This window comes from Camelus dromedarius, chromosome 4, assembly GCF_036321535.1.
Source record: "Camelus dromedarius isolate mCamDro1 chromosome 4, mCamDro1.pat, whole genome shotgun sequence".
Lineage (NCBI taxonomy): Eukaryota > Metazoa > Chordata > Mammalia > Artiodactyla > Camelidae > Camelus > Camelus dromedarius.
The window spans coordinates 92,066,086-92,081,498 of record NC_087439.1 but is presented as its reverse complement, the minus strand read 5'-3'; the positions used below and the strand labels follow the sequence as shown (position 1 = coordinate 92,081,498).

Here is a 15,413-nt window from a genome sequence, read left to right as displayed (position 1 = left end):
TTCAAATTTCCTTCTTCAATCCTTCTGCATACTATTCTCCCAGTCTGCTGCTTTTACTTAATTTTTTTGGTCACAGGATTATTTTAAAACAACTTAAAATACACGCAATATACTTTTATTTGACCTACCATTATGAAATTGCAAATTTGTTACATCTGGTATTGGCGTATACAGCAATATATGGCCATAAAGAGAAGGGGTAAACAAAAGAATCACTAAATTTTTAATCCAAGAGGGTAATAAAGGACATAAAATCTACTTTCCAGTGAAAGGGTTAAGGGCAAGATTTCTGAAGGGAGAGGTGAGGTCGGTAGCTAAACAGAAGATGCCAAGCAGTTTTCAGTCAGTCTTTCATCAAAGGGAACTAACCAGACTGTGGCTTCTAGTCATGAGCACTAAGCTGGTTTTAATCAATAATTCTGTTTTTTCTATCCTTTAAAATTATCGACTGACATAGAGTGTAACTATCTGAGCCCTGAATACTTCAGTGTTCTCAAAACTCAATTATTTCTAAGGGAATCACTTGGTCTTTTTGGGCCAGAAAAAAATACACTAATTTTGAGACATCTTATGTAGCTATTAAAAACAAAAGAACAAATCTAACCAGACTTAAAATATGTTCAATAAAAATAATACAGGAGCATGAATCAAAATAAACAAAATGCCAAACAGTCCCAAAAAAGAATGGCTCTTCAGTAGGAATCTCTAAAACTGGAACTGATGGGATAAGAACAGAAAACACTTTAAACTGTCATTGGTATTACCAGATAGCTCTCCAAATGAGACCCTCAACAGCACTGAATATAATCTATCCTTAACATCTTTCGCCCAGTATGACAGGTAGCAGGGGTATTTCTCTCAACAGCACCTGTGCTGGGGTGGCAGAGGGGTGCAGAGGAAAGCTAAGAGAGAAAGATGCAGGACCAAGCAGGCGAAGTTGAAAACAAATGAACTCTTTTTCTCCATAGAAAATGACACATTTGGAAGGTACTATATCAAGATCAAATCAGGCAGCAAATTTCAAACCTGGCAGCGTCACCTGGAGAACCTACAAAAATGTAAACGCCCTGGCCCCACACTTTGTAAATCAGAAGATCCAAAGGTGAAACCAGAGAATCTGGATAGTTTTGTAATTCTGATGCAGTCAGCCAGCAACCGCTGATGTCTAAGACCCCAGTGGCTGTATTACCACACCGTACCCAGGACCCAGTTCCCAGCCATCTTCAGCAGCACCTCAGCCAGCACCAGGAACAGACTCATGGCCTCCTGAAATGGCCTATCCCCTTTCAGGCACCTCTGAAATCCCTCTGTATTTTGTGCCAAAATATACTTCACTGTACCTGCTCGTGATTCACAAGCCTGCTCTCTGGAGTAATGCAGGACAAACCTAAGTCTTCTTCACATGACCAACTAATGTCTGGAGATAGCTATCATTTTCCTTAAGTCTTATTTGTACATAAGAAATAACACTGCCCCAGGGCATTTTCCAGTTCAACATCCTGTACTGCCCACTCAGAGAACTGCAGTTTGTCAATTATGCTTTTTAGAACAATTCTCCCAAGTCAGAAGCAAAGACTAGGGAATCTGGTACATTTTCTAACCCCTGAATGCCTAATATCCTTTGTTGACTTTTAAAAATTTACTTTTTCCCTGTTGCCCTGACATTATTTCCTTACTTTTTCAACACTATTTTTTATAACATTTCTTTAAAGAAATCTGCTATAACTCAGAACAGAGAGGCTGGTACTCTACCATGACCCACTGTCTCCCAACTCCTAGCTCAGTCCCACAGAAGCAGATGAATGCAGTTAAGAGCACAGGCCTCCCTCTCTCCCCATCAGCAGCCGGTCAGTGGGCTGGCTTCCTGGACAGACCACAGGATCAGCGTTTCTCATCCTGGCTCCAGCCTCCTGCTGGAAAGGCCAAGTTACAGACAAGCACATCTGAGAAGTGGGGGCTTCCTTCTTATGCCCGGGCCTTACTTATGGGATGGAAACTACACAGTGCTACTGAGATGACTGCCCTAGCAGCAGTCCGCCCTACCTAGGCAGAGATTCCCACAAGGGCTCAATTCATAAAAGTAGGCTCCATTGTTCCTAGCTCCAGAGCTGTGACTCAGAGATTTCTGCCTTGGGGTAGACGTGGGGAGAACAAACTGGACTATGGAGAGCGCCAGACCTCTTCCCAAAGGAAATGACTTCATTTGAAACAAGAGTGTGGCGCATAAGGAGTTCAAACGTAAGGGCACTTTCAAAAACAGGCGGCTGGGATGAAAGGCACCTGGGGGGCGCTTGGTAGATTCGCTGCAGACACAGGCTAACCTGTAGGCTGCTTCTTCGTCGAATGAAGCTGAAAGAAACCCTACTGAGGTCAGAACAAATCTCAAATATAAACCTCAGGAAGTATGCCTGGATTTGACTGGATCAGTCCATGAAACAATTTATGCCCCAGGACTCTTCTCAGAATACAGTAATCCAGCTAGCAATTAGTGGAGTTTAACAACTAGATGTGGAAAAACCCAGAGAGCCCAGTCAAAAGCAGTGTCATTCCAGAGTAACGGTGAACATATCCAGTGCGGCGTCCCCAAAGAAGCTGCAGCAGAGGCTTCACACTACTGGGGAGGCAGGGGGAGTGCAACTTCACTAAATTAATCCAGCTATTCACAAAACAAATCATAATAATGAGTGGGGAAGGGGAAGCACCAGTACCCAGAGTTGCTACAATGTTTATCAAAAAAAGTCTAGATTCCAACAAACTTTTGTTTCCAACAAACAATTATGAGACGTGAAAAAAAACAAGAAAGTACATCTATATGTCAGAAAAAAGCTGGCTACAGAAATGCCTGTGAGACTGACCAGATGTTAGATTTAACAAAGACATCACTAGCTAGATAGGAGCAGAGAAAGGGGGACACAGGCCAGATGGCAGGAATTGGGCAGAAAGGAGGGACACAGGCCAAACACAGGAGACCAGACATCGTAAGCAGCAGGGGTCCCTGGGCAGAAGAAGAAAAGCAGGAACCTCCGGGCTGGTAAGTGGGCACACCTTTTGGGGTGACGAAGAAAGCTGGGAAGAGGCAGGAATCTCCAACTGAATGTAACCTTCTCCTCATTATGCCCTCATTCAATAAAATTAGCCTTGCAGATTAGAAGCACCCATCATGCACTGACGCCATGACCCTTCTGAAGGTGGAGCTGGGGTGAAAATCAGGGACTACAACCCCAAACCCTTCCCTCTCCAATGAAAATTCTGCCCGTTCATTTTTACACTCCATGTAACTAACTTGCCAAAACACTCAGGGCAGCCGCTTACTTGAGGCTGCCCCTCTCCCCTTGAGAGTGTACTATCCATCCCTTGATATACCCTCACTTTACTTTCTTAACCTCTGCGTCTTGTCTCTGAGTTCTTTCTGGCCTAGGTCAAACTCTTCCTCACCCAGACGATTCCATCAGCCCCCTCTCAACTGGTCTACTCACCTCCAGTTTTGTTCCTTTCAAGCCCATCTTCTACTTAGCTCTCAAAGTGACTTAATCGCCCCTGCAAATCTAGCAGTGTTATTTCCTAGCTGAAAACAGCGGCCCACTCTGTTTTATCACTCTAGGTTCTAATTCCTTCACACAGTACGTACAGCTCAGGGGGATATGAACCCTGAGCACACTCACCTCACACCTCACTCTCCAGCAACTGCATTCCTCTCTCACCAACACCCTCCATTCTCAAACTGGCTTTGGTCTCCCCATCTCACTTTCTGCTTATTTCACATAATGCTTTGAATCCTCCTAAAACAACACTCTGCACTCATCACCTCAATCCAATTTTCAATAAACCCCATGGCCAGCTGTGTTTCAAGGACTACATAATGTTCTTATTTACACATCCAAATGTTAACGTCTCCTGCCCTCGTGAGTCCATCAGCTCTCTGAGGGCCGCTGCCTTGTCTCATTTATCTTCGTCTCAGCAGCACTCAACTGGTACAGAGTAGGCACTGCAACATTTAAATTTATGAACCATACAGATTTACCTGGTTTTGCTGGCATCGCTGCTCATATCCTACCCTCTTTTTTATTCTTCCCTTGTTTAAATGCCCAACACAAAATACAATGCATCATGTTATACTTTGTTGATCAAAAAACCAAAGCGGCAGTATTTTACTGTTTCACTGCTACTGCGCTGCCAGCGTCCTCCTAACTAAGGAACATGGATAAGACGCCCCATGCGCCACGCAGTCCGGGCCGGTCCGGCAGCGAGGAGGCCTCACCTTCATCTGCGCCAGCTGCTGCTGATGCTGCTGCTGCTGCAGCCTCCGGAGAGCCTCCTGCTGCTGCTGCCTCTGGCGCATTAGCTCCTTCTGCCGCTGCAGCTCCAGCTCTTTCCGCTTGCGTTCCTCCTCCTCGTGCCGGAGTCTGGCTGCCTCCTCTTCCATTCGCAGCCGGTTCTCCTCTAATCGACGCTGGGCTTCTTCTTCTTCCCGGGCCCATTTCGCAGCCTCCTCTTCCTTCCCAGAAGGAAAAATAAATGAGAATAACGTTTAATTGTGTTGAAAAATCTGAATCACTTTTGAATCACTCTGAATCACTGTCAAAGGCTATAGAAGTGACAGAGCAGAAAGCCACAAAGGCCTAGCATGCTTATAGCTAGGGATCACCTCAAACTAAGGCAAGACTGTTGGAAACTGTTCCAACATCGAGGCAGAGGTAGCTTTTCTCAGGATGCTGAGTACAAAGAGCTGCCTTGCGAGGATACTGATCATCAGGAAAGCCTCAGTCAGTTCCAGAACCAAAGCAACTTTACAAGACTACTTAATTCCACTCCTGGTGCTAACCCTTTGTGGCCCATAGGCCCTGGGAAGATCTCTCCCTGGCCCATCCTTTCATCCCTCTACTGGCTTATTTTCCTTTCTACCTTGGCTCATTTTCCTACTGCTTCCCTCCCTCAAAACCATTCCATATGCCGTCTGGACTCTCCTGGCCTTCCTCTGCGGAGTCTGTTCACTGCGCCTGCAGTGCTCCATCTAATCCAGACGGCACACTCCCCTCCACTCTGAGGGGCAGGGCAGATGTCAGCCACTCTAGGAGGACCTCCCTAGCCTTCAGGAGGCAGAGTACTTCTCTGCTTCTGATTATGCCCAACTATATCCTGTCCTCCTATGTCTGCTCTTAGCCCACCTGTGGCAGCAACTGTGTCTACCTATCCAGCAACCATTCCCTTCAAGCTTCTTTGCAGACAGAACCTCCTAACACATCAGAGGTTTAAAATGCCAGATTTTGCTTTTTAGGCTTCCAATGTAAATAGAGACACCCATGTGATCCAATTTAGGCCAAAGGGATGCTTCTAGAAAATGTATTCTTCCCAGACAAAAAACAAGCATGAGAGCCACTCTCTTTTCGGATGCAGAGAACTCCTAACCATGAGGTAAAAAAACGTGAACCCACGAGTCAACATATCAAGAAAGGGTAGAACAGAAGTATGCACCATGAGGTGAAAAAGTCAGCACACCAGGAGATGACAGAGGAGAAGCATGCAAAAGACCTGGATCCTTAATGATATCACCGAGTCACTGGGGTCATGTGTAACTGCCTTATCTTCAGTATTCCTCAATACATGAGGCAATAATGCTATCTATTATTTAGCCATTTTTAGGTGAATATTTTTATTTTTCAGCTGAAAGCATCCTTAATATGGCATTTACTTCTTGTAAAATCATCACCCACACAGCCTGTGAGCTTCCTGAGGACAGAAAGAATTTCTTTAAAAGTTCTGGACTCTACCAGGAAACAAGCCCAATAACTGGCATACGGTACATTAACTGCAAAATTAATCAATATATAACCTAACCTGAAAGTTATCTACCTCTAAAAGAATTCAGGTTTCTCAAAAGAGTTTCAATCAAGAACGTAAGCAAAAACAGGTAAACTCCATCTTTCTGTCAATCTAACCAACAAATAAAGACCCACGTCTGTTAAGCGTGGGCTGCTCCACACGGTGTCTTCAGTACAGTAAGAGGGGGAAAGAGTAACTTGACAGTGGAGAAACCTGACAAGCACTACTGCATCCTCAATAGCCATAAACCACGTTAGTAATATGTACCCTTGATATGTGATGAAAATGGTACTTTACTTCAGGGATCTTCTTCCCAAACACCCATAACTCCAGCCTAATTGTGAGAAAAACTTCTAACAAATTCCAATAGAGGATTACCCTACAGTATACGACCAGTGTTCCTTAAAACTGTCGAAGTCACCAAAAACAAGGACAGTCTGAGAAATTGTCACAGCCAAGAATAAACTAAGGAGACATGACAACTAAATGCATTATTTTAGATGGGATCTTGGAACAGAAAAAGGATATTAGAGGAAAACTGAAGAAATGTTAATAAACTAAGGTCTTCTGTTAATAATGCATCAGTATTGACTTATTAATGTGTCAGTATTGGTTTATTATAACAAATGTACCATACTAATATAAAATAATAATAGGGGAAACTGTACATATCATCCCAATTTTCCTGAAAATCTAAAACTATTTTAAAAATAAAATCTACTAATTAAAAAAAATCTATTTCTATTCTTGAACATTCAAATGAAATGCTTTAGGGGTCTGGCTCCTGTAACAACAGAATGGCACAGAAGGACTGGAGTCAGATAATGATCATTACTGCACCATCTTAGGGCTACATTAAGCAGCAATGAATTGTGCGCTCTGAAAGGGTGAACTGAGGAGAGCCCAGAGGAAAAAGTTGTCAAACCGCAGATCTCACATTTGGTTTTTTTAAAAATAGGCTTTCTTCTGTTTCTCTCTGGTGTTCTATTTTTTTGTCTGTTTGTTTTGATTCTTTGACATTTTGTTCAGCTTCTATAATTACGTGTGGACTGGTTATTACAAAAGTAATGAGCCAGTTGGATCTCTTTTGGTAATTTTCAGCAACCTGGAAAAGTTTCAGATAGGCTCTTCTAGTACCCTAACACTTCCTTACCACCAACTCCCAGCTTCAAAGAAGCAGTGGGAAGCGTAAACCATGGGATCACCTGCTTGCGTAACAACTCTTCCTGCTTCCGCCTTTCTTCCTCTTCTCTTCTCCTCTCCTCCAGTCTTCTAAGAGCTTCTTCTTGCTGCTGCCTTTCTTCCTCTTCTCGCTGTCGCCTTAACGCAATTTCCTGCTCCCTCTGGCGTCGCAGAGCCTCTTCCTAAATGAAAAAAAAAGGGGGGGGTGCCCATAAACACGCATCTTAATTACTGTATTACATAATTTGAAAAGAAATAGGCTATATGCTGCTAAGATTCTGTTAACAGTAACTATAACAAGTATATAACCAGGATCTAGAGTAAAAAGCACGTATGTGAGCTGGGGAGTAAGCACATTAAGAGCAGGCACTACACTGTGAAGTCCATCCTGGCTTCTACGTTAGTTACATCGTTTCCTGATTAACGCTAGAAAGGACTGGGGCTTTGGTTTCTCCACTGCTACCATTAGTCCCTATTTTTTTAATCAACTGAGAACCTAAGGCATAGAGAAGTCAAATCAACACAGCCACCAACAATGCCTGGTGAGGCAGATATGTTCTCCCATCAGAAGTACTGAGTGAAGCCATGTGTTCCAGAACATGCTCTCAAGAACTAAAGTCCTACGGATATTAAGTATACAGAAAAAGGTTCCACTGTCAGAATAACTTAGGAAGAAACATCGAGCAATACAGAATTAAACAGATTTCTTCACCGGAATACTTCTTAGAGTCCTTATGCTGATGTAGAGTGTGACTCCTAGGAATACTAGCAGTTCTAATCTAATCTCAGCATGGACTCCTTTTGTTTTTCAGAGTACTTCTTAGGGCAAAAAACAAGGAAATGTGAGGTAAAGGCTAGACAGTGGGGCTATTACAGAGTGGATTCTTTCAAATGGGACCTTTAAAAATCCCAATAGAAAAATGGTCCAAGCACATAATACAGAATTCCCAAAAAAGAAATACAAACAGCCATGAAACATGATAACCATTCAGTGTCCCTAGTTATAAATACTTAAACAAAGTTTAATTACTTCTGAAATCTAACTGGTTTACAAAACCCCAGGAAATACGTAAAAGAAATCAGTTCCAATGATTTACTAAGACTGAAGTATATCCCCCGAGAGGGTGGTAGTAGATAACAGACATTTTCCCTAAAGGGAAGTGAGTCTCCTACAATTCTAATCCCAATCTTGCTGTTAACTCCCTCTGCCTTAGGAAAGCCAGCTCTGGGAGAACTATGACCTCTGAAATGATGGAAGTGAGCAAGATACCCTGATGGCCCTCCTTCAGCGTTATTCCTCGGGGTAGAGTTCTCAGAGACATACCTGTTTCCGTCGAGCAAGCTCTTCTTCCTCTCGCCTTTTCCTTTCTTCCTCCTGCTGTCTCCGAAGAATTTCCTCCTGTTGTCTCCGGAGTTCTTCTTGCCTCTTTCGCTCCTCCTCTTCCCGTTTTGCCCTCATTTCTGCCTCTCTTCTCTCCTGCTCTAGCTGTGATTACACAAGAGTACTCTTAGAAACCGAGGCCGAGTGCAGGAACACTCCAGCGTCAGTGACCAGGAGCTGGTCAGGGCAGACACTACTTTGCACTCAGTTACACGCAGTGCAACTGGGCGATGAAAGCAGCTATTTAAGAGCTCTAAGCTCTGCTATGTCATAGTCATCAGAAAAGTTTTATGCTCCTCTCCACTGAATGCACTCACCCCTATTTTTTACCCACCCCTTCACTCCACACTACTACTACATAGCATCTCCTAGATGTGGGAGAGAGAGCAGTGCCCAATACGAGAGTAACACCAGAAATCTCTTGGGGTGGCACTTCTTTGTTCATCCCTACAAAGGATTTTCTGATTGAAGATCTAACAGTGTGTCTAACAAGGTTTCAACAGCAATTCTATAAAGCTGCTAGTGTGAAAAGCTATACAATTCTTTAAAATTTGAATAGCAACCACTTAAGCTTTATCATGTGTATTTCCTAAATACTCGTCAAATCCAGCCCTTAGTCTCCAGTCCTATTGCTGCACATATAGTTCAGGCCTTTACTTTTTCATCCACCTTCCTAAGAGTCTCTTATCTGGTTTCCCAGCAACCAGTTTTGCCCACAGTCCTCAGCTCAACATTTAACCTCTACCAAAAAAAATCACTCCCGGGCTTACATTTAACACCATCCTTCACCTTGAAAATAAATCCTGTCTTTAATGTAACACGTGCAAGGATCCTCGTGATTGGGCTGCCTCATCTTCTTTAATCTCTCTCATCGTTTATTCTTCAGACACACCATGGCTCCAGGCCAGGCCAAACTGTTTAACTGTCTCCTGTGCCAGGATGTTCTCATACACTTCTAGCCTTTACAGGTCTTGTTTCCCTCAACTGCAGTTTAATTTTCACCTTCTACTCTGTCAACCCCAAACCCTTCAACTGAGCTAAATCCTGTTGTTCAACTGAAATTAGCTCTGGTATTACTGTTCATCAAGAGTGTCAGCCAATTCCTGATTGCTACTTGTCCTACTAGGCAGCTGGCCCATGTGCTTTCTTGTGTCACTTATCTTGTGTTGTCATCCTCCCGATTCCCCTAAGACACATACACGCACACACACGAATGTGAGCCTTCATCATCTGTGTGTTCCCAGCACAAAGCACTGTGGAACAAAAACTCAAGAGTTGTGGTCTCTCACTTGTATGGAGACAGACCCTGACCATGAATTCTTTTCATACTCGGCACTCTACAGAGACTGTCACTACCTCAGGGGATAAGAATGCATTAAATGTGAAATAGGAACAAGATTCTCTCAGAGGCATGAAAACTCAGAAATCATTACAATGACACTCGCTGTTGACAGACAGCCTCTTTTGACAAGTACTAAAGCTAAAATTCAAGATTCCTAACTCCTCCAGAAGATGTGAATGGAACACAGGATGTAACGTTAACGTTGAGCTTTTCAGCTGTAGGTCTGGGACACTAAGAAACATTAATAAATACCATAAATATTCAATGTGGGAACTCAAGCCTCAGATCAAGAATCTAATAAGCAATGTGGTGGACATATTCTTATGGTCTTGTAAAAAGCATTTACACCATGAATAATGTAACTAAAATATACCTATGACCATGATCATCAACGTGTCAACCAACCAACTTGAACTGATTTAATTTAAACCTATTAACTTTAATTGTTTTGAGGTCTTTGGGGGAGAAGAGGGCACAATAAGGAAAGAATATGATTTATGTGTTTATACCAGCTAAGTAGCCATAAACTAAAAGGAAAAATGTAGGTAGCTAGAGAGACAGAGGTAACAATAAACAAATGTCTACATCCTGCGGCTGGAAAGCATGCACTGCTATGGAAGAATGGGTTTCAGACCTTTGCAGCTTTGGCCTTCTCCATCTGCTGAAGCTGTTCAAGGGCAGGTCCCGGAGTCGTGGTGTCAAGGGGAAGATCCCACACACTACCACTTTCCCAAACTATAAGACATGAGGGGGAAAAGTGAGGGATGTCAGAGCTTACATACATGGCTAGGTATGCAGAAGCATAATGAAAAGCTGTTTTCCTGTCCCTGAAAGAGCTCCATCACGTGCATCTGTTCTGCCTCTAAGCAGACTGAACTACCAGGGGCCTCTAGTTTATATCAATACCCTTCAACACATCTAGAAGGAAAGAAAGCACCAGGCATTTATTGGGAACTAAGTTCATCCTCAAAAAACCCTAAAAGATATCTGTTCATATCCTCATTTTTATGGATGAACAAGCTAGTAAGGGGCAGAAGTAGTTCTGTAACATTCCCAAGGATACATGGCAAGCCAGGATTTATAACCCAGTGCATTAGATCTCAAAGCCAACAGTATCTTGAAGAGTGGGGTGAGGAGAGGTACAGCTGTAGAACCAGAGAGAACGAAGCAGTTGCACAGTATTGCGAATGTACTGAATGCCACTGAATTGATCATTTTAAAATGGTTAATTTTATGTTACATGAATTTTACTCCAATGAGAGACAGAGAGAGGGGAGAGAGGAGAGAGAGAGAGAAAAAGAGAGAAAAAAAGTACAGCTGAAGCTGGGAGGCCTCTGGAAAGGCTGGGCAGGTCTCACAAATGACACTGGGTCCTACTGACCTGAAAGGCAGCACAAGGTCTGATATGGAAGTAAACAAACAGATAAAGGCTTCTGAGTCTGTTTTCCGATTGCCTGCAAGGTTTGCTGACACTACTTTTCAGCATTCTCTGTTTCCTACATTCCTATTATAGTCTATTTATGGATTATGAATTCTTGTCTGTATAAAACCAGTTGACTGTTTGTGAAAGACCTTAACAGCATCATTCCTGAACAAAGAAACTATTTAATAAGATACTTATAGATTTTAAAAAGTGGAGTGGGGGGTGGGTATAGCTCAGTGGTAAAGGACACATATCAAGGTCTTGGGTTCATTCCCCAGTACCTCATTAAAAAATAAATAAAATAAACATAAATAAAATAAAAAGAATATTTTACCATCCTAACAGGAAAAAATAAGGTACACACAGCAGGGAAAATTGATAAGGGAAGATAATCAGTCCTTTTCCTGCCATAATCCCCAGGGTCAATGTTAGCAAAGGAACTGAATGGCTCAATGGCTCTAAGAAAAATCCATCAATGTCCATGGTTCCTGAGAATTACCAACACCAACTGTAACCTCTTGTAAGGACCACCCAAGGTTCAAACTGTCCACCTCCGCATGAATCAGGCCTTAAGAAACAAAAAAGTGTTGCACCAATATCAAGACGTGTTAAAGATGTCAGCCCTAAATTTTCTGATTTGATGCAAAAAGATGGGAGAATGAGGTAAGAGTAGGCTTTTCTATTCCAAAAACTTCTGGGTACCGCCAGTGTTAAGCTGTAATATCAACCCTTGACTCGAAAGAACAGATCACCGTTACTTATGTTTTTACTTATGTTTTTTCTCACTCTGGCAGAAGAGGTGAAAAACAGTTTAGAGGACTTTTTCACAGTGGTTAGAACAACATGAGAAAGAGAGGCTGAGTCAAATTCAAGAAATCTATCTGCTAAATAATTTCTAGCAAATCCTTAACAGCTATTTGAATCCTGTGCTGGGGTCCATTAAAAAAAATTAGTTAATATTCAATACAACACAGGTCCAAAAACTGATTTTTAAAAATTGATTTATAAAGTTATTAGAGTCTAAATTCTTAGAGATATACTACAAGCCAATCTTAAGTTTTTACCTGTAGGCTGTGAGGCTGCTGGCTGGAGTTCCCAGATAGAACCAGTATCTGGCACTGACACAGACCTAGTTACTGAGGGAATGATGTTCTGATCAGATATTCTGCAAAAGGAAAATTTAAAAAATTAACTTAACTTGTCCTTTTCATTCACAAAAATAGATAAAGAGGAGTTTCTAGATTATTTGTAGGTTTTTGAGGTTATTTGGCCAAAAAACTTCATTGTTTTAACTAAAACATAACACCACCAAAACATTTAGGGAAGGAAAAATGAACAGAGAACAACAGTGATCACATTTCTGGACTCAAGGTGTTAGCAAATATTGATTTCCAAATAACGGATGTATCTACTGTCTTTTAAAAACATCCAAAATATCTCAGTAAGAGTCACAGACTCAGCATGTTATCATGAAAAACTCTAAGACCATTACATCAAAAGGTCTGCATTTTAGTTCTGTCTCTGAAGTTTTCTGTGTATTATGTCAACCAGGTCCTTTAGCATCTCAGAGTCCCAGTTTGCCCGTCTTTAAAATGGAGACCTTAATATCTAACCTGCCTACCTCACAGGATGGGTTACGGCTCAAAAGAGAAATGTGAAACGTTTTGGTTAAATTGGACACTAAAGTTTTTTAAGAGCACTGACTGATACCTTTGCAGGAGATACAATAACTATTATCCTGAGTGATCATTTAAAACAGCAGGGAGCATGATTTCCTTTTCCTTAGACCTACCTTAATGGTTTTTGGTCTGGTAAATTATAACCCTACATGGTATTGTTATTATCTTTTTGAGATATCATAAGTAAAACTGAGATTAAACTTCTAGACTACAATGTTGCTGCTGCTGGTTCCCCAAGACTACACTGCTTCTCAAGCGTTCTTATTATTCTTTGGTTATTATTCAAAATTTATCTTCTGAGTAAAAAGACCAAATAAATGCTTTACCTCCAGCTTACCTATTATTTTTATTTTTTAACTATTATTTTAAAAAATCACATTTTGTTTTTACACAAAACACAAAGAGACGTGTTTTGTGTTGGTATTTTAATACCAGAGTCCACACATTTTAAAATTTGCTTTCTTCTGTTTCCCTAACAGCCACCCCCACCCCCCGCGCCATGCGACACATGGCGGAAATGACCACCAACCTCATCTTCAGTGCCTGGAACTGCTGGAGGAGAAGTGCCAGCTGCTGCTGCTGCTGCGAAGACAGCGCCGCTTTCTGCTGCTGAGCCAGAACCTGCGCATACTGCTGTCTTCAAAAAGGAAAACACAGTATAACTTGTCTGTGCACACTCAGTTCACTCTACTGAGACATCACAACACAAAGCTCTGTCCACATCCTACAAGAAGCACCATTAGAAATAGCTACCAAATATATATTAATAATCCTTCATGATAACAGTCACACAAAAAATTCTACACTTCATTCTAGAAAGAACTGAACTTATAGATGACACACTTCTGAGTGAAAAGAGAACAGAAAAAAACTAAAGAAAGGTCAAAAATTGGAAAACTCCCACAAGATGATAATATAGCCTTTTATCAGAAAACAAGTGAAAAAACAGACTCAAACTAACAGCTATTTCCACAAGAACTACCCCTTGCAAAAATAAAATCACTTGTATAAAAATTCTCAAATTTATGATGTTTCAGCTTGGAAAATTTTAAGTAGGATTTTTTTCACTAGATCAGAGGTGGACAAATTTTTTTTCTATGAAGAGTCAGACAGTAAATATTTTTGGCTTTGCAGGCCATTTGCAACTACTCAATTCTGCCACTGTAGTGCAAAAGCAGCCACAGACAATACACAAACAAATGGGTGTGACTCTGTTTCAATAAAACTCTGCTTATGAAAACAAGTAGCCGGCCAGTTTGCCAACCTCTGCACCAGATGATAGCAAATTTCTTCTATGAAAGACCCAGAACCTGAGTGGGTCAGCCATCATTCCATACCACTACTAACTTTTACTTCTCTCCTTCCCTCTCATCTGCTTTTTCTCTGTAGTATTCAAAGTTGAGCCATTCACGGAGGCACTTAGTTCCTAAAATGTTAGTTGATTCTTGCTTTAGGAGCTAAAGATCTTACAAAATTATAGTTATGTGTCATCTGCAAGCTTCTGGCATTTAAGATGCAAGATAAGACCAAACTTAGAATGTTCAGGGGTAACATGCCACTTTTGGTTACTTTTGGTGCTACAGTGCACCCTACCACATTACTGCTCTTACTGTATTAAGAACTGCTGGTACTGGAGGTGCTGCATCTGGTATAAGGCTGTGAGTTCCTGCTGCCTCGTCAGTCGCTCCTGGTCCAACTCTCCCTAGGAGTGAAGGGGTGGAAGGAAGAATACCAGTGAATAAACTGAAAAGAGCCTAAAAGCAGTTCAGTACCTACATCTGAAAAGAAAATGAATTGTAGACCTTTACATCCTGCCCCACCTTTATACCCCAAACCTAAACACTTAACTAATTTAAAAAAAAAAAAAAAAAAAAGGCATCTTTAGAAATTAAACAGTGCCCTCTAGTGGAAGAAGGTGGTGTCTGCACTATAAGAGATTCCATAAGGTGGGAAAGGGTCCTTATTTACAGTTGCTGTTCTCCGCTACTGCCCTTGAAGCTGAATGTTGTACTATACTCCTACTATGATTGTAACTTTAAAAACGTGTAATTCTCCTAATCTTAAAAATGGTTTATAAACTTGGAAATTATGTAGAAATTAGAGAAATAAGACAAAACAGAAAGAAGTTAAATGTTATGGTAGGGATTTTACAACAGCACATAATGAATACAGGGAGCCAGTGTATAAGTACATTTTCTTAAAGAGGATGAGAAATTTAAAATTAAACAGAATATAAAAAGAGCTTTGAAAACTATAACTATCCAAAAATTAGGTTTTTATTGCTATTAAAAAATCAAGAGTTTAAAAATAAGCTGTACTAAAATCCTGTTTTTTGGCTTACATTTCAAATAACATGGCTGAAATTTAAATTTAGGAAAGCTGAAAGTGGAAAAAACAGTGAAAGGTGAAGTGTAAGACAATAAAAATAAAGCATAAGGGTGACACAGACTATATGTAGGCAAATCATTACTGAATAGGTTGTATCTTTACTGTACACTGATTATATTTTGGAAAAAAGCATTTGATATATGATTTCTTGGATTGGGGTTCATTTGAAATTCATGGACATTTTTCTTTCTCATTAAA

General features: G+C 41.1%; 1 protein-coding gene across 5 annotated transcripts in view; it reads right to left on the bottom strand.

Moving 5' to 3' along the window:
* GIGYF2 (GRB10 interacting GYF protein 2) overlaps positions 1 to 15,413 on the bottom strand; it is a 112,485-nt gene that overhangs the window by 14,511 nt on the left and 82,561 nt on the right. For all 5 annotated transcript variants that reach the window (XM_064485269.1, XM_010999009.3, XM_064485271.1 and 2 more), the window contains 7 exons: positions 14,438 to 14,529; positions 13,357 to 13,464; positions 12,213 to 12,313; positions 10,360 to 10,460; positions 8,327 to 8,488; positions 7,026 to 7,184; positions 4,259 to 4,495 (listed from right to left, as the gene is read on the bottom strand). In XM_064485269.1, coding sequence (XP_064341339.1) covers positions 4,259 to 4,495; positions 7,026 to 7,184; positions 8,327 to 8,488; positions 10,360 to 10,460; positions 12,213 to 12,313; positions 13,357 to 13,464; positions 14,438 to 14,529 — 960 coding nt within the window. The remainder of the gene's footprint in view (positions 1 to 4,258; positions 4,496 to 7,025; positions 7,185 to 8,326; positions 8,489 to 10,359; positions 10,461 to 12,212; positions 12,314 to 13,356; positions 13,465 to 14,437; positions 14,530 to 15,413) is intronic.